The 24337-nt window shown below is 44.5% G+C and overlaps 1 protein-coding gene across 1 annotated transcript in view; it reads left to right on the top strand.

The window, feature by feature from the left end:
• The window catches only part of LOC8039264 (aminopeptidase NAALADL1), a 38241-nt gene that overhangs the window by 10874 nt on the left and 3030 nt on the right, over positions 1 to 24337 (top strand). Inside the window, exons 6-14 of the mRNA XM_040205735.2 lie at positions 263 to 353; positions 2626 to 2718; positions 4541 to 4626; positions 6421 to 6623; positions 7896 to 7959; positions 8066 to 8130; positions 17942 to 18036; positions 19615 to 19705; positions 23183 to 23441. Coding sequence (XP_040061669.1) covers positions 263 to 353; positions 2626 to 2718; positions 4541 to 4626; positions 6421 to 6623; positions 7896 to 7959; positions 8066 to 8130; positions 17942 to 18036; positions 19615 to 19705; positions 23183 to 23441 — 1047 coding nt within the window. The remainder of the gene's footprint in view (positions 1 to 262; positions 354 to 2625; positions 2719 to 4540; positions 4627 to 6420; positions 6624 to 7895; positions 7960 to 8065; positions 8131 to 17941; positions 18037 to 19614; positions 19706 to 23182; positions 23442 to 24337) is intronic.

The following is a 24337-nucleotide window of genomic DNA, read 5'->3' on the forward strand; positions in this document are numbered from 1 at the left end:
GCGTGAACACAAAGGAATCATTCTATGGTCAAGAATATTTCCCTGTACGACGCTGTAGCATTCTCACGAGGCTGCGTGGGTGTAACTAAAAAGTGAGATTATACCGCACGTTTGCGCCAGCAGAAAGGCATCGAGGGCTCCCTAAACTTAACTATAGAAGTATTATTTTAAATAAAAGTTAAAGGTCTTAATGGTTAGGTCCATTCAGCGGTCGTGCGCTACATGCTTTTACATGTGTTATTTTATGTTTCTCGTGACGCAGCATCTACGGAAAGAATCGACATTGCGTTTGCGGGCTTGCCGGCGATTGCGGCTCAGACCATCGGGTACCGGGACGCCAGGATCCTCTTGGGGTGAGTTCAAAGTTTGAGACTTCTTCTTTGCTATGTTTTGAAGCAGGGGTCTCCGAACCAAGGATCTGGCCCGCGGGTAGAGGCGGTCTTTTAATTGACGCCCAGTCCGCGACCCGATGCCTTAAACGCAAAAATAAGCGTACGTAAAATTTTAAAAGGGCTCTTCGACGCGCACCAAAAGCGCAAACGAAAAAAAAAAAAAGAAAGTGGGAGAAAATTGCATCACGATCTCTCGAGAGAATATTTTTTGTGCAGAATATTTTTTACTATTCGTAGTTTCCTGGTTTATGTGTGTGCAACTATATAATGAAATTCCTAAGCGTTCTCATGAATATCGGACTTAGTGTATTGTGTCATCACCCTCGCATATTGTCATCATCAGAACTACTATTCTCACTATTCTTCTGCCCTGTGTGAATATGCCGACGTTCCAGTGTGCTTTGGTCTATGCCTGGTGAGTTCTCTCGGTTACTGCTTTGTAATGCCATAATTACTATCTTAGTACATTTAAAACGAAAGTGGATATATTCATTCATCTTACATTTATTTTTGAAGTTGTTCTTTAGTTAAAACCTTTGTATTTAAACGCTTATTTAGGCTTTTTACAGCAAAGCTGCTATGGGCTAGGTTCCCCAGGATCATGTCCGGTATGTCGACACAAACCTGCCTGGACAGCTACCGCCATCTATAAGCGACGGCGGCAAGCACACAACCAGTATAGTTTCCGCCGTCACTCGTAGATGGCGCCAACCTTTCCAGCTATAATAGAAGAATGGATAGTTGGGCGCGTTGGTGGGAATTCATCGTAGGAAACAGCGCGAAAGACAGACGACGATGAAGAAGAAGTGCACAATGTATCGAGTACAACTCCGGTGGTCTTCCTTCTTCACGAGAGTGGAAAGGGTGAACGATTTTTAATGCAGTACTTTATCATTTATAATTTCTTAACAATTTTCTGACCCTCCAGACTGCGAGAAATCCCCAGTTCGGCCATCTACTCAAAGAGTTTTGATACCCCTGTTTCGAAGCGATAGCTCGATATGCAAGCCTTGCAAGGACCTTTCTTGATCGAGTTAGTCGCGCCCCATGACTTCACAATCTCACGCGACGACATTGCGCGCAACATAGTGTCACACAAGTTCACATGTCGCGTGATAGCATCGTGCCCAGTGACGTCATGACATTACTTACCGTCAGTGTGTCACGCCACATCGTGGCGTCACGTGATATGCCGTCATGATGTCATGTAATGGTTCTCTGTCACGTGACGACGCAGTATCATGTGATGCCATGTGTCAGGTGTCGTGACATAGCAATTACTCCACTAAATTTAAAGGGCAACTCCGCTTGATTTCGGAAATTTTGAGATAGTGGGTGATATAAACGTGAAAAGTACTTCAAAACAACCCTAGACCGTTTGTCTCATTAAAAGCAAAATATTTTTCGTGCGATCTTGTTATTTACCACAATCGCAAACCGAAACTGAAACTTCGGCGCAGCCGGGCAACATTGTACTCACAACGTCAGTTGCATACGCGCTCACGTGGAATAAAAGGGGTCACATCATCTACTAGCGGTAACCCAAGAAAGACGCGGATGCGAGGGGAAGGGCGAGGACGGAGGAGGGAAAGCGGGCCTAGGCGCGGCGGCAAACAGGCAACGCAAGCAGCAACGAAGCAGGCTATGTAGGCGGCAACACAGGCGGCTAGTCGGTTGGCACCGGTTGGCAGGTGTGTCATAAACTCATCCCGTACAACTCTCTCTTCCTCTTTTTGTTTCTCTTGTTCTCGTTCATTTTTTTTCGCCTCTTTGCTTGCTCAAACGTGGAGCGCGTCCGTAGCGCCGCCCGGTAAGCTCTCCCTGGAAAAGAAAATACAAAAAAAAAACTGTGTATGCAACAGACGTCAGCCACAACGGAAATACAACGTTGGCTGCGCCGCACGTCGCCCGCTAAATTAGCGGATTTTGGTGACTTCGCGCGTCTCAGTTTTTGTCGGCCGGTTTAGTGATCTTTTAGGCGGTATTACGTTATAATATTTGACATTCGGTCTCTCTAGATGACACTAAAGAGAGTCGCAGTGTTTGGTAACAACCGAGAATGGAGCGGAGTTTCCCTTTAACGAAGAAAAGTGTCGTCTAAATTTCAATAAGAAAATGCTTCCCGTTGAAAAGTGAATCCACCAAGTGCTGTTGCATAATCATTTCATTTAAGCAAATGTCTAAGCCGCCCAATTTTTCTTTATTCTGAAGATACGAATGTATGTTTTTCCAGCATGCTCGGGGGACCTCTGGCTCCGCAGTCGTTCGTAGGTGGTTTCAACATGACCTACCGTGTCGGCCCATTCGCCGACGAGCACGCAGACAAGTGAGTCCTTGCACTCGTCATCTACGTTTCATTGGAGAAGTGTGAATGACGTATCTTTACCTACTATTGGAGCGCGTTAGAAACATTCCGTAGCATATAGAACATAGCGTGAACGGAAGAAAACAACACGTACAGAAAACAGCAAGTACATGTACCCGGCAAGAACAGAGGTCCTACTCTGCCACAACTTGCATTTCTCTAGCTGGCCGCGACTATTGATACAATGAAATGGGAAACTGGGGGTCAAGTGCACGTTGGAACCAGTGAGAAGAGAAACGATAAACAAACAAACCAGGTTCTTACATAAACAATTTCGAGGAATATAAAATAACTAACAGAGCATTAAAAAAAACATTGAGTAAAATTGGCGGTCGCCATTTCTTGGGGACGAAGGATGCAATTAGATGTGAGCCCTCACCGAAAGCTGACACAGCACTCGGTCTCTATATGAGCTGAGCTGAGCTGCCGCCAAACACTGACGAAGCTCTAGTGTCCAATATACGCTCAGAGTGAGCGCCAAAACAAGGGCGGACTCGTATATAAACTGGCGAAGCAGCTACTAGACGCCGCGCGCTTACGAAAAAAAGCCCATAGTAACCTGCAAAACATTCAAAAGTGCATGTGAATGCTCATCCCACTCGTTTAGTGCTCAGGGTCAGTTTCTAAAACATATAGGGTGCTCAAAGCGGGCCTTCCGCTGCAAAACGGGTCTGAACAATCTGCGCCTCTAGATAGAAAGCTCAAACTTTCATCGAATGCGCACCGATCAAGTCAGTCTTACTCTGCGAAATTTCAAGGTGTAGTACTCTTCCTGTCAGAAATGAGAGCAAAAAACCTGCCAAAGTCATCGGGCGTGGTCACAGACGGAGTTAGTTACGCTAATTACTTGTGGCGTTACCTCCCGACAGGCGCAGCGCGCAGACGACGCACATTGTTGTCTGCTCTCTGCGCCAATCGGGAGATGGCGCCACAAGTAATTAGCGTCGTTAGCTCGGTCGTTGGCGAGCGCTCCCAAAGTTGAACTTGGCAAGTTTTTTTCCTTAGTTCTTACATAAAAAAAGTGAAAGCCGTTTACAACTCCCTGTGACGCCGAATTAAAGCGCAGCTCTTGAGGAGGAGGAGGGAAGGGTACTGAGGGGAGAATAGACCCCTCCTCCTTCTCCTCCTCCCCTCATTCTTTAATATGCTCCGGGGGGGTCACCTGACCTCGGGGGGAGGGGGTCACGTGACCTCGGGGGGGGGGGGGGGGGGTGTCGCGTGACTTCAGGGGGGGGAGGGGGGGGGTCACGTGACCTCGGGGAGAGGGTCACGTGACCTCGGGAGTCACATGACCTAGGGGGTCACGTGACCTTGAGGTGACCTTAGGAGGGGTCACGTGACCTTGGGAGGGGTCACGTGACCTTGGGAGGGGTCACGTGCCCTCGGGGGTCACGTGACCTTGGGAAGGGTCACGTGCCCTCGGGGGTCACGTGACCTTGGGTGACCTTGGGGGGTCACGTGACCTTAGGGTGACCTTGGTTACGCCGACGGCGACGTTGACGGCGACGCCGCTCAAGCCGGAAACGGGCGCCTAAGAGCTGCGCTCTAAAAGGGCTACGCCTTGAAATTTCACACGGTAATACTGACCTGCTCAGTGCACATTCGGGGACAGTTCGAGCTTTCTATGTACGGGCGCCAATTTTCCCGGCTAATTTTACAGCAGATAACCTCCTTGGGACACCCTATAGATTGGACTGTTTTCATCGTCTGCAGTTGTGCACCTGCAAAACCTTACCCATATGCTAATCAACTTCGTACAATTTTTTTCTTAATTCGTCACTAGGTACGTCCGGCTGCGGGTGAACAATCTCTTCAGCGTCGTCACCGTCAACAACGTGATCGGTGGTATCGAGGGAGCGGTCGAACCAGGTAAAGTTGCTGCTCAAACTAACGTGTTGCCTTCTTCTTGCCTCTGTGTTTCGTTCGTGGACGATGTACGTAGCCCGAAGAAGTCCTGATATCATGCTTCTGAGTGCTATAATTTAATTGTTTGTTTAATGGACTGTCAACTTTCTTTCTATCATGCTCAGTCGCCTTGTTTTTGCGAAATACCGAAAGACGGGCGTACAGAAAAAGCCCACTGACTTGGCGTAGTTTGCTTCCTTGATGATCTTTACACTTCAAAGCTTTTTTGCACTAGTGTCGCGAGCATTCAAAATAATTTTCTAATAAAAAAATAAAACTAATATAATAAAGGGTCAATGAAAAAAAAACGAACAAAACATGAAATCGTTTTTAATAAAGCGGTGATTAGTAGCAAACACGACCGTTTACTGGCGTTATGCGGATTGCATTTGCAAAGAGCGTGGAATATTACCTACAATGTCATCAAGAGCGAAGCGTGGCTGGAACGTGCACGTGATTTCTCCTGTTGTTCTAAGCGAGTGATTCTGACGCATATATCTGTCTAAAATACCCGTAAACCAACGGCTTCGTTGAATAATAAAAAAAAAAAAAATCCAACATGGCACTCAGAGGTGGCTTTTTCAAATATATATATTGGTATTTTGCGACCACATCGACAAAAATCAATTAAAAATGATTTAGAAATAAATGTGTTCTAAATAACTAGATGTCTTGTACTAATATATTTATCGCGTTAGTTTCAGACAATGACTAGTCGGTAGGTAATGCTCGATGAATATTCACAAAAGCGTACATCACAATATTCCGCCATGAAATCTGTTTCGGCGCTTCAATACGCCTAGGTTCAAGTTACTAGTACGAACGTGCTCATTTTATATTAACACTTCTAGTTGTCATCCAGTTGCGTGCCTTTGGCTCCGCTTTCTGCGCGTATAGACACAAACTAAGCAATCCGGAGCCTTTACTTTCGCGGAAAGCACTTGGACGAGTCAATTGCTGTCATCTAGGGAGGATGCTGGGCAAATGACCAAAGATAAAATATCTTTAGAACTAAAAAAAAAAAAAGAACTGTCGGCCCCGTGGCACCGTACGTCGGAGAGCAAATATCGCTAGGATCCAACGGAGCAAATCGTACACCGCAGAAAGAGCGAAATGACTGTGTTCTTCACTTTTTTTTGGGAAGAGTGTTAATGGTTACTGCCACCTAAAGCCTCGGCCACAGTGATCATACATCATCCAAGAGGCACGGTGTTCGCTGCAAACATGACGACAGGAGTACCTCCGTACACGCCTACAGCATCCTTGAAGTACGTTTGGATCTTACATTTGTACGATTCTAACATCTTTAGAGAAGATTTTTGCATCAGAGGTGTCGCAAGGCCGTCACACATAGAAAAACACGTCTCAAACAGTGTCTTATCTCTGTCTTTCGTATATTATGTATGAGCAGTGTGACAGCTGTTTTAAAGCTGAGGTCACACTGCTCATACACACCATACAAAAGACAGTCAGCCCACACGAGTCACCTGAAATATTCGTGGTTCGAACGCCACGTGCCCGAGCTTCTGCTCGAACACTTTGCCACGCGGCATTCGAAGCACGAATCTCGTAGCGATTCGCGTTCGAAGCTGTATACACACCGTCTTTTCTTGTATGACGTATGAGCAGTGTGACGCCGGCTTTAGAGTCCAAGCATTAAGATTGGGAATCCTTGCACATTGAGATGGATGGTTCAAGAATGATCTCCCGTCAATTGAAGAGCACTAATGCAAGCCGCCGGCACCCGACCAACCGCAGACAGGGTTGTGATCACGGGCAACCACCGAGACGCGTGGGGCTACGGTGCCTCCAGTCCGTCCTCGGGAACTGCGGCCCTCCTGGAGCTGGCCAGGGTCCTCGGACAGCTGAAGAGCAAGAACGTACGCCCCAGACGCACCGTGCTGCTCTGCAGCTGGGCTGCCGGCGAGTACGGTCTGATCGGCTCCACCGAGTGGGTCGAGGTAGGTCGCACGGGGTCGATTAAACAAACACTACTCTGGTCCACTTTAAAGGCTCTTTTGACATACTCTGCCTATACGGCCGAGTTTTTGTGAAAGCTTGCGACGAGAAAACACGCTGGCGGCATCTATGAGGGGTCCCTGGAACCTAATTTCAGTATAAAGAAAGTTCTTTTGCAGAATTGTTTAGATAAAATGTACTTACCAACCTACGAGAAATACCGTTTATGACACTAAAAATAATATCGAGACAACAAAGAAAGAATAACGCTGTTGTAGTTTGCTACGTGTACGTTTCAAAGGGACACTGAGAGAATATTTTTTTACTGGTCAAGGTTTTCAATCGTACATGACATATAATATTAGAGCCCAACTACCCAAAACACTATCTGCGGCTCGAAATTCGTGTTCTTTCCACCCGAAAGCCGCCGATCGATGACTCGCGTGTTTGAGTCACGCTGACTCTCTTCTATCTGGTTACGTTTCGTTTTCTATGGTTTAGATAGAACCACTAAAGATAATCAAAGTCGTGGGTCATCGAAGGCACAGACTCAATACTAAAATTAGACAAAAAATGTGACACCTATTTCTGTGTCTTCTAAAAAAGGTGCAGATAACGTTGAAAAAAAAAAAAGTTGCACAGCCACGTGACTTTCGGTAACCTTCTCAGCCTCTATATTCTTTTCCTCCTCCCTGGTCCAGCTTCGGCGTCGGCATCGAGCAGTTGCGTATTTTGACTTTATTAAATTTATACGTGACGCTGTAGAAAAATATTGATTACGTAGTCTTGTGACACAATAATGAATCCACTGGCAAAAAAGAATTTCTCGGGGGGTGCGAGTGTCTCTCTAGTAAGATCACATAGGCCTAATCAGAAACGAATCCATATACACCGTAATTCTACACATAAAGGGGAAATTAGTAATATTCCGGGAGGAGCCGGACCTATTTTACTACAGTTCTGAAGGTGAAAAACACTTGGCTGCGTCGGGATTTTAGCTGAAACGTATTATAGTAGTTTTGACGGGATCCTTTCGATTAAAAAAAAAATAATAAAAAAGTGGACAATGGTTGATGGTTTTCTTTAAACTGCCTGTTCTTATCACGTATCTATTCAGCAAACGCTACTCGTTCAACAAAACTATTAACACGGGGAAAGTAGTTCGTTAAATTTGCCTTTTGCGGTCTATGTTTTATGAAGTGACTGCATTCCGGTTAGACTTCGGCCTCAACTACCTCGTTCCATATGGCATTCTTTTGTCTGTCTTGACACAGGAGCACATCATCGATCTGCAGGCTCACGCCGTAGGATACATTGACGTAGATCAGTGTGCATCAGGTGAGTAAATCCTCTTAATATTGGATCTTGTACCAAAAGTTTTGAAACCTCGAAAATTAAAACACAAAAAAGAAAGGCAAAACAATTTGTATCTGTGGTATTACAGGTCTCGCGTTCGCACCGACGTCCTCCCCTACCTTTGCGTCAGCCGTCCAGGCAGCAGCACACCTCGTAAGTGCCTTCAGAGATGGATGGAAAAATTAAAACCCGGTGTTTTGGCCCGCATAAATAAACGACCCCAGGTGGCACCAGGGGTGGGGCCCCCGTGGCCAATGGGGGCTCGGGCAGCCTTTAAGAAAGCACATTGGTCTCACGTGGGAGAAGCATTGGCATGCCCCAATATGGGCTGCCCATCCCATACTTCTACGCGTCCCACATCGCAAATGCGGGGGCAGAGTTAGCGAAGATGGGGGCAGAACGTGGGCACGCCTGACTTGGGCTGTCCATTTAAAACCCCGGTGGGTCCCATATTGGCTCCGCGGGGGCCAAGTTAGAAACAGTGTGGGCTTCAAGGCGGCAAAGAGTAGGCATGCTTAACTCGGACTACTTGTGCAACTCCCAAAACGGCACTTTCCGCCTATATAGAGACTTTTTATTGCACGTTCTGGAAATTCAACATTGGAGATCGGCTTATTTTTATACTAAATCACCAATAATTGTAATTTTAATCGTGAGCGAGAAATTTTAGAATTGCTAAATTTATTAGTAACTAACTAATCAGCGTGCCTCTTCGTGGGCTACCCAAGTGGGAAATTCGTCGGCCACTGTGGGTACCGCGGGGGCCGACCATTGCAGAGCCCACTTTGTCCTAGATCCCTCGACAGAAGCCTAAGTGGGCTGCTTAAGGAGGCCCCCCGCGGGTACCACGAGGGCAACCCATGTGGGTTGCCCTCGTGGTAGCCACGGGGGCCTTCTTAAGCAATTACGCCCACAACGTAATTTTTGTTTTCTCAATGAATATTAGCTAAGCTTAGGTGAACGTTGGCTCATAGAGAAATTTTGTTTTTCTCTCGTGGCTTTTGATCCGGGTTACGTCATGCTCTCAAACTTTCGCAAATTGTCACCACCGCTATAGCCATAAGTTCCCACTCAGTTTCGGCTTTATGCGATGCGTAGTTCATTTTTACGGACAGAATAACCGCGTTTACTTTCCTCGATCACACCCTGTACATTAGGTTTCCGCTAGCCATCGCTCCGTAGCCAATGAGTTTGGGGCATGAGCAGGATTGTATGCGTTACTGAAGTAAAGTAACCGATTACAATTACACTTACTTTTTGATAATGTAACTGATAACAGTCGTCAATTACTGTATCATAAAAGTAATTAAAAATTTACCAGAAAGTTATTGATTAATTTTCACGTTACTTTTTTGCTTTTGTTACGAAATAAAAAATGCATACATATGTTCATATGGTTACATTTGAACAAATTAGTAGGAAATAGCGAAGAATCTTCTAGTCTAGCCGAGTACGTCTAGACAAGGCGGAAGACGGCTCTCATCGTGATAACCTAGTTTATTACGGGATATCGGACAACTTATCTGAAACTTGGGCACAAACGGAGGAGACTATATTGAACCTATTTAGGCAGACGTTGAAACTTCAAGTGACTCATGGAGCCATTAATTGTGCGTATAGGATCGGTACTTTTTGTCGTGATAAATGTGGACCCCTCATTGTTAAATTTGCGTTGTAGAAACTAAAAGACCGAATTCTACAGTTCAGACTATCGTTTAAATTTATTCGCATTTACGTGAATAAGGACTTCTCACGTGGAACACGTCAAGCACGGAAATAGTTAATAGAATTTGCGAAAGCAAAACAGACCATTTTTAAGCTTCGACACCATGGAATGTACATTTATAAGAAATGTTATGTTTACGATTCTGTTAATGACAACCTGCTGGTTAATGCTGGTTAATGACAACCTGCTTGGTGTCCCTCCGTCTCAGATGGGGTTTCCGAGACCCAAAGTTTGCCTTCTGCTGCGGACCCTCCTTGAACGTTGAATTCGGAATCGCAGACAGCCAGGGGAAGAGTATTTCATTATCCTGCCTCAAATCTGTCGCCGCTGTTTTTTTCCTAATATCAGAAGCATTATTAGAAAACGAGACGACTTTTGTTTAGTTATTAACTCGACTGATGCGGATGTTATTGCCTTAACTGAAACTTGGCTATCTGGGAAAGTGCGTGACTGTGAAGATTTTTGTTCCCCTAAGAAAAAAATGAAAGCCGTTTACAATTCCCTGTAGCGCCGGTTAGAGCGCAGCTCTTGAGGAGGAAGATGGAAGCATACTGAGGGATAGGTGACTCCTTGAGGTCACGTGACTTCAGGGGGTCACGTGACCTGGGGGGTCACGTGACCTCGGGGTGTCACGTGACCTCGCGGTTACGCCGACGGCGACGCCGACGCCGCTCAAGCCGGAAACGGGCCCCCTAAGAGCTGAGCTCTAAAATTACACTTACAGAAATGACATGCAAGACAGTTGCGGTGGGTGTTTTGATTGCAGTGAATAATCATGTTCAATCGTTTTGCATTAACGTGACAAGTAATTTAGAAATACTTTGGGTCTGTATAGGTTCTCGCCATAACAGGTGGATTATGGGAGTATGCTATAGACCACCGTCATGATCATTTCTTTTAGAGCGCAGCTCTTAGGGGCCCGTTTCCGGCTTAAGCGGCGTCGCCGTCGCCGTCGGCGTAACCGCGCGGTGCATTATGGGTAAATTTCCCCGCTAAATCTAGCGGGGAAATTTTTTCCGCTAGATTTAGCGGGGAAATTTCCCCGTCAAATCTTGCGGAAAAAATTTTCCCGCTAAATCTAGCGGAAAACTTTCCCCGCTAAATCCTAGCGGAAAAAATTTCCCCGCTAAATGTAGCGGAAAAAATTTCCCCACTAAATCTAGCGGAAAACTTTCCCCGCTAAATCTAGCGGAAAAAATTTCCCCGCTAAATCTAGCGGGAAAATTTCCCCGCTAAATCTAGCGGAAAAAATTTCCCCGCTAAATCTAGCGGAAAAAATTTCCCCGCTAAATCTAGCGGAAAACTTTCCCCGCTAAATCTAGCGGAAAAAATTTCCCCGCTAAATCTAGCGGAAAAGTTTTGGTCACGTGACCCGGGGGTCACGTGACCTGGGGAGTCACGTGACCCCCTCCCGAGGTCACGTGACCTCTGAGGGGGCACGTGACCCCCCCCCCCCCCCCCGAGAACACGTGGCCCTCAGTACCCTCCCCTCCTCCTCCTCAAGAGCTGCGCTCCGATTCGGCGTTACAGGGAGTGGTAAACGGCTTTCACTTTTTTGTTAAAGGTTTGCATGACTCTTTAAACAACGTAGAATTGTGTTTTCCCACTTCGTCGATCCTTCTTTTGGGTGACTTAATTTTCCTTTTATTGTGTGGACAGAGTGTAATCTATTCAGAATTGCATCATCATCGGAATGGAATTACTTTTTCAACCTTTGTTTCAATTTTACTCTCACTCAGTTGGTCACTCAACCAACCAGAGTGACCCCGTTGTCCGCAAACATATTTGATCCCGTCCTGTCGAATCACCTTCACTTATTTTCCCCATATCATATTTTCCAGGGATCAATGATCATTGCATATTAAATTTTTATGTTAAAGCTACAGTGACAATATCATCCTGTCAGGTACACCAAAATCGATATAATGTTAAAGCTGACCTCGTCAAAATTGACAAGGATCTAGCAACTTCTATTGATATATTTCTAGAAGGATTCTCAAACTGTTCAGTGGAAGAGAATTGGCAAATGTTGAAGGATAAACTAGAATCACTTACTAACCTGTATATTTCCCTTAGGGCTGTACTCGAAAATTCCCAGTCTCCGTGGTTTAACGGAGCCCTCAAACGTTTCTCAAATAAAAAGAAGCGTTTATTTAGAGCGAACAAATTTACCTCATGTGAACGGCGGTGATCCAAATACCGCACTGCAACTGAGACATATAAAGAAGCAATTAATAAGGCCATGCTGGAGTTTTCTCACGCGCACCCTACCCGATATGTTAGTCAAGAATGCTAAAAGTTCTAAAACATCAGCAACAGAAAAACAGATTTTTCTTGTAAAAAACGAAAATGGTGGTACTATGCCCTCTGAAGAGTGTGCGAATGCACTAAACAAAGATTTTGTAGAATCATTTTCCAGTGGTAGCAGCAAGGAGTGTCCCCTTTTAGATATTTCAGATGATTTGCCGATGAACCCAATTTTGAATGATTGTGCTGATGTCAATCACGTCATAGGAACACTAAGATTGTCACCTTCGGCGGGAGTGGACGGTGTTAATTCGAAGTTTTTGAATAATACTAAGCATTCCTCTTCTATTACTCTAACTAAACTTTTTGATCAGTCCATCAGAGATCATATTTTTCTTTTAGATTGGAAGGTGGGGAAAGTGGTTTCCATTTACAAGACTGGTGACAAACATTCCTCTCTAAATTATCACCTAATCTCTATAACCGGTGCTCCTTGCAAACTCCCGGAGCATATCATATTTTCCAACCTTGTCAATTTCTTAGAATTTCACAACTTCTTCTGCCCATCCCAGCATGGATTTCGATAAACATTTTCATGCAAGACACAGCTTGTATCTCATGACACTCATGACCTTCACGGAATCCTGTAATGATGATCCCAGGCCCACAGTGCATTCTCCTAGATTTCTCCAAAGTGTTCGATAAGGTATCTCATAAAGTACTTCTGAAACTGTCCAAGCATAACGTAGATGCTAATGTTCTTGCATGGATTCAATCTTGTCTATCATTGCGGTCACAATTTGGTAAGGTCAATAATAGTAACTCTTCCTTTTCGTCTGTAGCCTCTGGGGTTCCCAAATATCTGTTTTAGTACCTTTGCTTTTTTTAATATATCTTAACGACCTCACTCTTAATATTTCGTCGTGTATTTGTTTACTTGCTGACGACTGAGTGACTTACCGTGAGATACTTAATGATAATGATAACAGCATGCTTTAGTCTGAAATTAATGCAATCTATCAGTGGTGTGACGTGTGGTCTATGATTTTTAACACTAACCAATGAAAGTCAATGCGTGTATCTCGCCAGTCACATTAAACTTACAACTATATTTTTAATCAGGCTCAGCTGGACACGGTATACTCTTACAAATATTAAGGTGTACCTATAACTTCTAACCTCTCATGAAAAAACCCATGTACAGCATATCACCTCTAATGCTAATCGTATGTTAGGATACGTCAGGCGTAACGTTCCATTAGCATTGGTTTTTCTCAAGCTAATTTTTTTTATCAAACTCTAGTTCAACCGAAGTTAGAATATGCAGCTTCTGTCTGGAATCCCGGACAAGCCACTTTCACCATCGCGTTGGAAGCCATTCAAAATAGATCCGATCATTTTATTCTTTATAATTATCATGATACATCTAGCGTCACTTCTATAAAATCAGCTTTGTTACTCCTGCCCCCTTTTCGTGTGACATTAGCTTTCAGCCTATATCTTTATTTCCCAAAATGTAATGTTATAACCTTGTGCTTCGCGACGAATTAATCACCCGTCTTCTTTATATTTCTGCTCGTCATGATCATCAACACGAAGTTGAGGTATCTATCGCTACACTTCATCCTTCTTTCCTTCTTCTTCGCACATACCTCGACTGGAACCAACTTCCCAGACCCATTGCATTCATCGAAGACACTGCACTTTTTGGATCTGTTCTAACCAATCATTTTTCTGTTGAGTGTGAATAAGTGTATATTGTTCTGATCCCAACTTTGCTCTCCCCCTCTGTAATGCCTTCAGGCCTTGAGAGGAAAGCAAATAAATAAATAAGTAAATAAATAAATATATAGCGAAGGTTTTCCATTTTATATCTCCAGAGGAAGCACGTGACATTCTTCGTGGGCGCATTGAGAACAAAATAAGCTATTGCTAACAGAATTCGTAACTTCCTTCAGTAATAGAGACCGACCGTGGAAGAGAGAGATACAGAGAGAAGGATAAATAAACAGCCACATGCTGGACTAGTAAAAAACCCTGGCTAGTAACAACAAGCAAATCGTAGATAAGATAACTTTCTGTTTTTAGTACGTTCTGTTCGAGCACGTTGTGATGAACTCTTTCGAGATGGAATGAAGGGGAAGGGGGGGGAGGGGGAGGGGGGAGGAAGGATCGCTGTCTTTATCGTGGCTAGATGAGGTCAGTGTAGAACACGGTTGTAATACCTCGGTAAACCCGGATTGTAACAACCCGTAAACAGGAAGCGAGGCACTCTCGACCGCTCGACAGTCAAGACGTCGATGAGCACTTTGATCACATTCGAATCCTTTTGGTATCTTGGTATGTTTTTTTAGTTGTTCAAGGGTAAAAAAAGTGTCCAACATTGGTGCAACATAGACGAGTGACGTACGAGCATGCAGAAAAATATCTTACGTTAAAGAATAGGGCTGGTTGTCAATTAAAAATTTGGACCCGATTAATTGGCACCCCTTGTTAGATTAATTAATTGATTAATCGGTTTCGTTCATCCCCACGGATAATAGTTTAAAAAGGTTACTATCACTTTGTCTTTGGTGATTACGTGATAAACGGCGCAATGTACAATCTCGGATTTCATATCAACCTTGATGTGTAGTTGAGAACAGCAAAAAAACACCCATACTCGCAAATTATTACTTAGCTGCAGAGGCTAATAGGTTTGTTGACATTCTCTGGCATTAATCGACACCTTCGATTGTTCACAACAGTCCCTGTGCGCTAAGCGGATATTCGCACGGCGTTGAAGTGGCTGGACCACGTATAACCTTCTCCACTTCTTTGGAGTTTGAAATCTCGCCCCTACCTGTTTACTTTAGGTCAAAATCACACTTGAAGTTAGCCTTCATCAAGGTGTAAACGTCAGCGTCTGTGTGGTTACAACGCTTAATTTTTCTTCTTTTTTTGTTTGTCAATATTTAACCAATTAACCGGTTAAATAATATTAATCGTGATTAAAACATAAAACTAAAAATAAATTAATCGGTAGGTTAATTGATCAATTGCCCACCCCTAAAAAAACTAAATTTAAGAATTTTTGCTGTTTCGGAAACATGTAATAGGTTACTTGTAAGGGGCTATAGAAAAATAGTAAGTGAATTGAACCGAACGTCATCGCAGAAAAAAGTAATTAAAGCGTTAAAAAGTTAGAATAAAATGTAATTGATTATAAATAATTGGTTACTTATAAGTAATTACGCACAAGTCTGGGCATTAGATGACAAGAATGCTGAAGGGTCAATCAGAAAGCATTACGCTCTGCGTTTTTTATGCTTACTTTTACTAAAACCCCACATCACAGAAGACAACAAAGTTGCCAGCGATTTTCAAATCAAAGTCCGACAATGCCTGATATGCACCTGTATCTAAGAAGTGACTATTTCAATTTTTTTTAGGAGACTATATAGAGCCTTGTAAAGTACATATCACGTGGCATTAATGCATATACACGGTTTCCCCGCAAAACAAATTTGCTAGATTTTTGTAACTGCAATCATAAACTCGCTCATTCTCCGTCGAAAACATAGCGCTGAGGTCCAAGAAAGGTGCCAATGTTTCAGCGCGAACTGATAAATGTTATATGCGATTTTCTGAATATTCCAAAGCGAAAATGTTGCTCATTTTCGTTCGTTTTCGGTTTCTGGCATCATATGTTGCGCCATGTATTTGAGAGCTCCTTTGGCCGCAATTTGCCCAATTAAATTTTCAGAATACTGTAAAACCCTTAATGTTTGCGAGCCCTTAATTTTCGCGAATTTCGCGAATTGAAAAATTCGGGAAATTTAAGGACACGTGAAAATTTCGGTCCTTAAGTGTTTCAATGCAGATGACTGGAATTTTCGAAATCTAGTAGCCGCAATTATTGTCCTTTGTGATCGATTTGCGAAAAATAGGGGCCTCGAAAATAAAGGGTTTTACAGTATTAATTATAATTTTTGAATGATATATCGGTTCGTGCTGAAACTTCGGCATCTCGCTCGGTCTTCTAGCGTTACCTTTGGGCGGAGAAAGAGCATTCGGCGGCGCGTAGTTGATATTTGCTGTTAAAAAGAAAGCCTAAACATTTTGGGGGGGGGGGGGGGGGGGGGGGGGGACATCCTGTATATGAAAAGTAAAGGTCAGGTGACGTCAAATGTCCCGACAAATTTAGCGGGGACTCTTGCTGTATTATTCACGTGACGTCAGGTTACGTAACATCAATCTCCCCGCCAAATTTAGCGGGGCAACTGAATTGTTGCATAGGTCATATGACGTACATTTTCCCGCTAAATTTAGCGGGGAAACTGAATTCAGTTGTAGGTCCCGTAGCGTCAGGTCACGTGACATAAATTTCCCCGCTAAATTTAGCGGGAAACTGACGAACGGACGAACAAAAGTTTTTGTGATGAGGGTAGCCGTAAAAAGCATTTCATACTTTAAAAATAGCTTGCGTTAAGTGACAGGTAGGGCGATTTCAAAGGGTCAATCTCTGCAGGCCATGAAGGGTTCAGGCATGAACGTCGTGGCCTCAAACTTGCCTATACACTAACTTAACTTTCTGACGTTACGTCACTACGGTGGCGCTGCTATCGGCACTGCGCTCGTGCAATGGCCACATCATGGGTAGGCAAGCGCGGGCTTGTTTGTAAACGGCATGGTTATGTAGAGTCACGACACGTTTTTTGTTTTTACTTGACGATTTGTTTTTTGTTATTCTTATCGTCTGATGCCGCATTCAATACATACAGGGGAGCTATAATAAGTTGCTGCTAACTAGTCGCATCCCGAGCTTGTTAAGCTCTGATTAACCATACTCTATAGAACAAGTACTTGTAGTTTGCAGCGCACAAGAACCATTCGCGCTGAACCAAGAACCAAACCTGCTGAATAGCCAAGTCGTTCAATCTAAAGCACACAAGAACCATTCATGAATAAACAACTCGGATAATCCTCCATGAATAGAACTAAGCTTAGGCGTTTGATGGGACAGTGACCATGGCGATTCAGATGCTCACATGAAGCGCGAACTCCCCAGCACTGGTTGGCTCTTTGAGCACATTTTAGAGCAACAGGTATTTTGCTGATTGTAGTTGTTTGTATTCAAGGGATTTTTTTTATTTCTTTTTATTTTAGGTTTTAGCATCATTTACACAAAAGACAAATGAGTAAGAAATGGGACAATTGCTTGTAAGTTATAACTTACACTTGCCATTATGGAAAAAAGAAACAGAGTGCTGTTTTTATCCTATTTTCCTTTTCTACCCCCCCCTCGCCCCCCCCCCCCTCCCCCCCCCGAAAACTATATATATTATACTGTTTGTTTTATTCGTGTTAATAACTACTCATTGCCAAACGCAATTTTTTTACCCAAGTGTAGTGCTAGATGTTGGGAGCAGATACCAAACTTTCGGAACGAAACGTTATATTATTCAATGGCTATCACTGACTAAAGAAATTAATTGGAAAATTGGGCTTGTTTTAGCCCATTTTCGGTAAATGACGCCTTTGAGCTTCGTGTGTTCAGTGCTCAATCGGTCACCGTTTGCTCTTTGAAAATTTTAGAAAATTCCTTATAACTTTTGAGTAAAAAACGGTTAGTCCCGAAATTTCGGCATCTGGTGCGGACCGCTGGCTCTATATTTAGGCGTAGAATAAGCGTTTGGCAATGTGTAGTTTATTTTCTCGGCGAAAAACAAATCCTTACATTTTTTTGGGGGGTGGTGGAGGGGGGGGGGGGGGGAGGGGGGAGGGGGGAGGGACACCTTCTACATTATCCGAAAAGAAAAACAATGAACACAGTCCGTGTTTCTCTGACTGACAAAAGGCGTTCGTTCGGAAAGTAGCATTCAGAGTTTTGCGTGTAGCTTTTACCCCTTCCTTTTATCTCTCGTTTCACCTTTAGAGTTTGCTTGTCACCATACATGCTCGTTCTTCGTGATGACGCCTCTGAGGGTGACCATTGTAACGTGTCTCCAGGTTCCGGATCTTACAAAGCCCGGATCCCACCAGACGTTATTTGACCTATGGAAGTCGTACGTGAATGAAGGCAGCAACTCTACCGAAGACCCCGAGTAAGTCCTGGCGACGTCCATCCGCCACCGGTTAGCCTCAACTCCTCGTAGAAATGCATTTACGCGGGGAGTCTACTTAATATTTTAGAGCGCAGCTCTTAGGGGCCCGTTCCCGGCTTGAGCGGCGTCGCCGTCGCCGTCGCCGTCGCCGTCGGCGTAACCAAGGTCATCCCAAGGTCACGTGACCCCCAAGGTCACGTGACCCCTCCAGGTCACGTGACCCCTCCCAAGGTCATCTCAAGGTCACGTGACCCCACGTGACTCCCAAGGTCACGTGACCCCTCCCAAGGTCATCTCAAGGTCACGTGACCCCAAGACCCCACGTGACCCTTTGAAGGTCACGTGACCCCCAAGTCACGTGACCCCTCTGAGGTCACGTGACCCCCGAGGTCACGTGGTCTCCTCCCCAAGGTCATCTCAAGGTCACGTGACCTCAAGGTGACCCCCACGTGACCCCCAGGTCACGTGACCCCTCTGAGGTCACGTGACCCCTCTGAGGTCACGTGACCCCCCCGAGGTCACGTGACCCCCCCTCCCCGAAGTCACGTGACACCTCCCCCCGAGGTCACGTGACCGCCCCCCCGGAGCATATTAAAGAATGAGGGGAGGAGGAGGGGTCTACCCTCCCCTCAGTACCCTTCACTCCTCCTCCTCAAGAGCTGCGCTCCAATTCGGCGTTACAGGGATTTGTAAACGGCTTTCACTTTTTTAATAACAGCCTCGAGTGAGGACCATGACAATCTTAGTGTCTCCGAAGAATATTATGCCAGTCGTTTTTAAAATAGAGGGACTCGCGTCATTACTGTTGGCTGATAATTTATGAACTTAGTAACAAAGATTAGCACGTAAACAATAGTAACAATGACTAGCATTGCGTAATCACGGCTACCAATCCTGCCGATTTATATAGTAGCCTGCTGGATTTAGATTGAACACAGAATATTTAGGAAAACTTTGGTTGAAAAACTCGCGGTCACACCGCCAATGCATCATACAAAAGGAAATCTTTAAACACTGTTTGAGGCTCGTCTCTTCGGATGTACGGTAATGGCTATACCCTTTGTAACGGGCGGCAGCTTGCGCCACCTAGTTTTCAATAAACAACAACCCAGTGTTTCCAAGCAAACCCGCTATGCCCACACCAGGTGTGGGTACTGCGCGTGCGCAGAAACCAAATTAGGGTGGAGTGAAGCGTTTGCGCATGAGCAGTGCCGGCAGCAGTGCCATCGCAATGGCGTGACGTCAGTATGTTGAGTTGGTCTATACGACGGTCCTGTCATATCGGTCACGCAAAAACTCTTTGCAGACATGTTTGCATCTATCAGGTGTACCAGGCAAACATGTTTCGAAAATACTTGAGGCGTGTCAGCTGATGATTCTGCCGGCATGTTTGCATTGAACGCCATGTTTTATGTATGATATACGAGAAATGGGACCGTGGTGTAAGGGCTCCCAACCGCGTTGCTCTAATGCACTCGGCCAACGGAAACTTTGGCCGTAATTTCACCTTGTTACGAGTTTTTGCATTGTTCGGACAATATTCTGTCTCACGTATTCCTTTTTGTTTTGTTCGGACAGACCAATGGCCTGCCACGGAGCGTCGGACAATGCCCCATTTAACTTCTTCGCTGGAGTGCCTACTATAGGCATCGGTTTCGTCCCCGACTGGGTACGTTGGGTTCAATGTATGCGGCTGACGCTTTTGTGGTCCAAACACACACACACACACACACAAGCACACGAACACGCACACACACACACAAAAACATTTTTCTACATGAAAAAAAAAGAAGAAAACTTTAGTCTCAAAGAACCTTGTGGCCAGTGCTATACGGCTACTAAACCGTTCGCAACCAGCCATTTCGGACACTATATCGGTGCACTTACTATTAGGAACCGACATTTGTTAGTGTTCGCGCCCGTGGTATAGTCTCTAAACGTAAAATTGAGCCAAAAAAGTTTTTTTGAATGTTTTGTTTTTGCGTAGGTAGCTGGCACTTAGCGCTTAGTCCGCATAAAGGCTTGTCCTCACAGAAAAAAAAAAAAATTGTAACTCAGACCACACCTTGACAAATGCCTGCTTTATTAACAAACAAAAGAGCTGCTGTCTTTTTTTATGCCCGATTATTTAAGCCTGGTGCTACTTTCTTGCCATGTTTACGCAATTTTAAAGAAGTGCATACGTCCGGGGTGCGTCCGTAAAGACTAAAGCATTTGGCGCGCCTTGCAAAATTTGAATTCCAAACGTACATATCTGAAATTGGACACGTGAATGTAGGTTTGCAAGACTTTTTATTTACTGTTTTTTCAGAGCTCAAGACAGAGGGGGTAACATGTGAAAAATAGAGCAAAAATAGTGGACATGCATTTTCTATGCCCTATCCCGGATGTGCGTCGACTACACACGGGTTTATGAGCCTGCTTCCATTTGGTCATTGTTCATACATTTCGTTAAAGGTATTAATTGTCGCAATATTTTGGCTCATCGCCAGCCTCTGCTTTTAGATTTTAGCGTTTTTGGCTCATCGCCAGCCTGTGCACCAGTGTGCAGACAACAAACGTGCTGGTATAAAATTTAAGAAATAAGCGGCCTTCGAGTTTGCTTTATTTCTAATATTTTACTGCGTCAGAGTTGAGCTCTACAAAATGAACAAAACTTCCTGCGAAACTACATTCGCCTGCCCAATTTCAAGTATGTATATTTGAAATTCGAAGTTTGCAAGGTGTGCCAAACCTGTAAGTCCTTACTGATGCACTCTGTCTATTCAGCCGCACCCTGTAGATTTGGCTGCGGCTGTATATTGTTTAACTGCTTCATGGGTGACTGTCTGATTTTCGTTTCCTTAGATTTCGTCCTTTTTATGCAGTGCTTATTCATCGTTCCGCATTTTTGATGTCTGGCTTGTCTCATTAATGTTTTCTTTTTTTGTTCTTTGTTAAAAATTCTTTTTGTATGGGCTTCCTGAGTGATGAGAACGGGGGGCATATTTGCCGCTTGTTTTGTGTGTGTGTAGGCGTTGTAAAAGAGGGGGGGGAGAGGGCCAATTGTGCATGCGCACCGGGCGCTTTGGTCACTGGCTTTGCCGTTTGCTCACGGAGTAAAACCATGGAGCAAATCTAGGGCCCTGATTAGTCTATTTGAGCGTCCCGCTCTTTCGCAAGCTGGAACGACAGTGACCCTTCCGCACTTGTTGTTTGTTGCTTGAGATAAGAAGGCAGCTCTAACCGAGGTCGGCGGCGGCGGAGTCGCCCTGGGTCGCCATTTTGGAGGTGCAGTGGCGGACGGCGGGGTGTTGCATCACGGGGGTGCGTGTTAAGCCACCCGACCTCCTTCGTTCACGCCGCTGCACGGCGACAGTGCGCGACGGCACATTACGAAACGGCATGATGGGGAGCCCCTGGCGATAAATATTTGGTTGTAAAGTGAAGGAGGACACTAGTTTTGGCGAGGAATATAAACCCCGAACAATGCATCGTAGAGTGCTGAAAGCGTTTCGGGACTAATCCGCGCGTGGAAGCAAAACATAAATATAATGAGGTCGGTTTCTGATAGGGAAGTTTTGTAGGCGTTACCGGAAATAAAGTAACGAAATATATTACTTGTTATTTGCAGATAAAAGGGACGCGTAACCGTTACCGATAAAAGTAACGAACGTTACATTTACGTTACTTTGTTAGTTATAAAATAACACGTTCTACTTATTTGACAGTACAAATATTCATAAGCGCCATATTTCAAGAGGCATTATGTTCATGCAAAAACTGAACGCAAGTACTTTATATTTTTTTTATGGCTTCACCTAAATGCTAAAAAAGACGCAAAAGCAAACGGAAAAATATCAGATATTTGTGGCGCCGCAGAACACAAAAAATTGAAGCGTAATTCTTTTAAGCGTTGGGAAGAGGAATTACCCAGGAACGTAAGTGCGTTAACCGTTACTTAATATAAATAACGAAAGTAGGTTACCCGTTACTGTGTTTAAAAATGTAGCCAGTACGCTGCCGAAAAAAGTTGCGCGTTAACTGGTAACGCCGTTACTTGTAACGCGTTACCGACAACACTGTGAAAGGGTCGCAAGCAGCCCACCCAAACAAGCGGCCAATACAAAAAGCCCCAAATTTCTCGAAGCGGCATCTGTGTACGCGCTAAACACACTTTCACGCGAATTTGTGACGTGCGCCGAAAAAGCCCAGTTAAGGGCCCGGGATTTGCTTAATGGATTTACTCCTGAGGAAGCAGCTATGCGGGACAGGGGGAAGGGGTTGAGGGAGGTTGGCTCTTGCCTTGGGAAGCATGCGTATGCCTTACGTGACGCCCCCCCACGCCCCCCCCTCCCCCCCCCCCCCCCCACACACACACACACAATTGACGGGTAGGATACTACCCGTCGGTTGTATGTAGCACTGTTTTTGGTTTCGATTTCATTTGATTTTCTATCGTAGTAACTCATCATTAACATAGTCGTTCATTCACAAAATCCGTCACATCTCTTCCAAATAAAGCATCTTGTAAAAATAGAATCCTGTATAGTCCGCACCTGTAGATAATCCGCACAGCGTGATATTGAAGCATAAAGAAGAACTTCTTCGAAGAACTATTGGTAGCCACTGACTTGCCTCGAGATTAGTTCAACAACTGAATGGATACATTTCAACTTAGAAGCCAAATTAAAAGACAATAATATAATTTTTTTCGCGAAGGTATTGAATTTTGAAATTTCGTCTGAAAGGGTTCCACTGGCAACAGCGAAAATGTGGCGTGAAATGTTGTAATATGGGACAGTGCAGCTTGTTCACGACAGGTTACAATAAATTTGATATGAAAGGAACGCTGGGAAAGCTCATTCCAGCAAGAAAACAAACAAAATTTAGGCTGCCTGCTGCACTTGCAAATTATACACAATATAACGTCACCTCACGGGAGAACGAGAGAAAATTTTAATGTTTGTTTTGGCATGGCATAATAAATAGTTGGTTTTGTGCTTGGTATACTAAATAGTATGCCGAAAAAAGTAAATTCTGGGAGTTTCGAAAGTGTCTTAGGTAGATAAAAAGAACCGCCACAGATCCCCTCAGACATGCATAGTCCTCACACTATAATTAAAAAAATGCGGTAGTCCTAACACGGAGACTGTCTCCCCCACAGAAAAAGTACGGTACGACGACCTTCCCGGCGTACCACACAGCATACGACACCCTGTACCTGTATCAGAACCTGATAGACAAGGATATGACCCTGGCCAAGATGTGCGCCCAGATGAACGGCGCCGCCACGATCCTTCTGAGCGATTCTGTTCTTTTGCCGATGGACTTCCGCAAACTTGCCCAGCGCCTCAGGGCTTCCGTGGACGACATGGAGGCCCGGCAAATCGCCTTCCAGTTGGAGAGCGTCGGCATATCTCTCGGTATGGAAATTCGATGAAAGTTCATCCTCAACCTTGGAAACTATTCAAAGCATAGATAGTCACTGACAGCTTAAGAGACGCAGGGTATGACCGATCCCCAGCGTCTTACTATCGCCCTACAGCCAGTGACAGTGCGGCATTAGCTGATAAGAATGCCAAAGGACCAATCACAAAGCGAGGAGCATGAACTTAACAAGCAGAGAGCAAGTTCGTCTGCTTCCTTTGCAGGGGTTGCTGTGGTGACGTCAGAACGTCGAGCACTGACGTCACCACAACCCTTGCAAAAGAAGCGGACGAACTTCCGCTCCGCATAGGCTAATTCTTTGTATTTATGTTCAATTTACGCTAGCTCGTTCGCGTCCTCACTTTTTGTACAACTGAAAGCTTCAAAATGGCGCCGGCACTTTTTTTCTAAGTGAGTGGGTTCCTTCGGTGTCTTATCTTAGGGTTCGATGCGCTAAGGTTAAACCTGTTCCGAGCTCTTTAGAAAATGATGTCGGCATCTTCAAAATTATCTTCTGTCTTCCGTTCGAACTTGCTAGAAACGACGGGTTACATATCCTTTGAGACTTAATTTTGATGAAGCTAGTTTCTGGGTTCAACGTCTGCTCGTCTTTGTTATTTAATGAACTGCCTAAAATATCAGCCATGGGTGTTTCCAGCGTATCGCTAACAAATAAACGTTTTTCTTTGAATGTTTGATTGGCCTAGCTTCCCGATGGGCCTCCGGTATCGGGAAAGTATATTTCCTTCAAGCCATATTGTAAAAAGCAAGTCTTTTTACATATCATTTGTCGATCTTTCATAAAATATTTGACGTCTTAACAATTTTGGAACATACTGAAACCTTTCTTCAGTAAAACTACGAATCAAATTACGATCTTCGTAGTACCCAC

The sequence above is a fragment of the Ixodes scapularis genome, unplaced genomic scaffold, assembly GCF_016920785.2.
Source record: "Ixodes scapularis isolate PalLabHiFi unplaced genomic scaffold, ASM1692078v2 PGA_scaffold10__122_contigs__length_95168666, whole genome shotgun sequence".
Lineage (NCBI taxonomy): Eukaryota > Metazoa > Arthropoda > Arachnida > Ixodida > Ixodidae > Ixodes > Ixodes scapularis.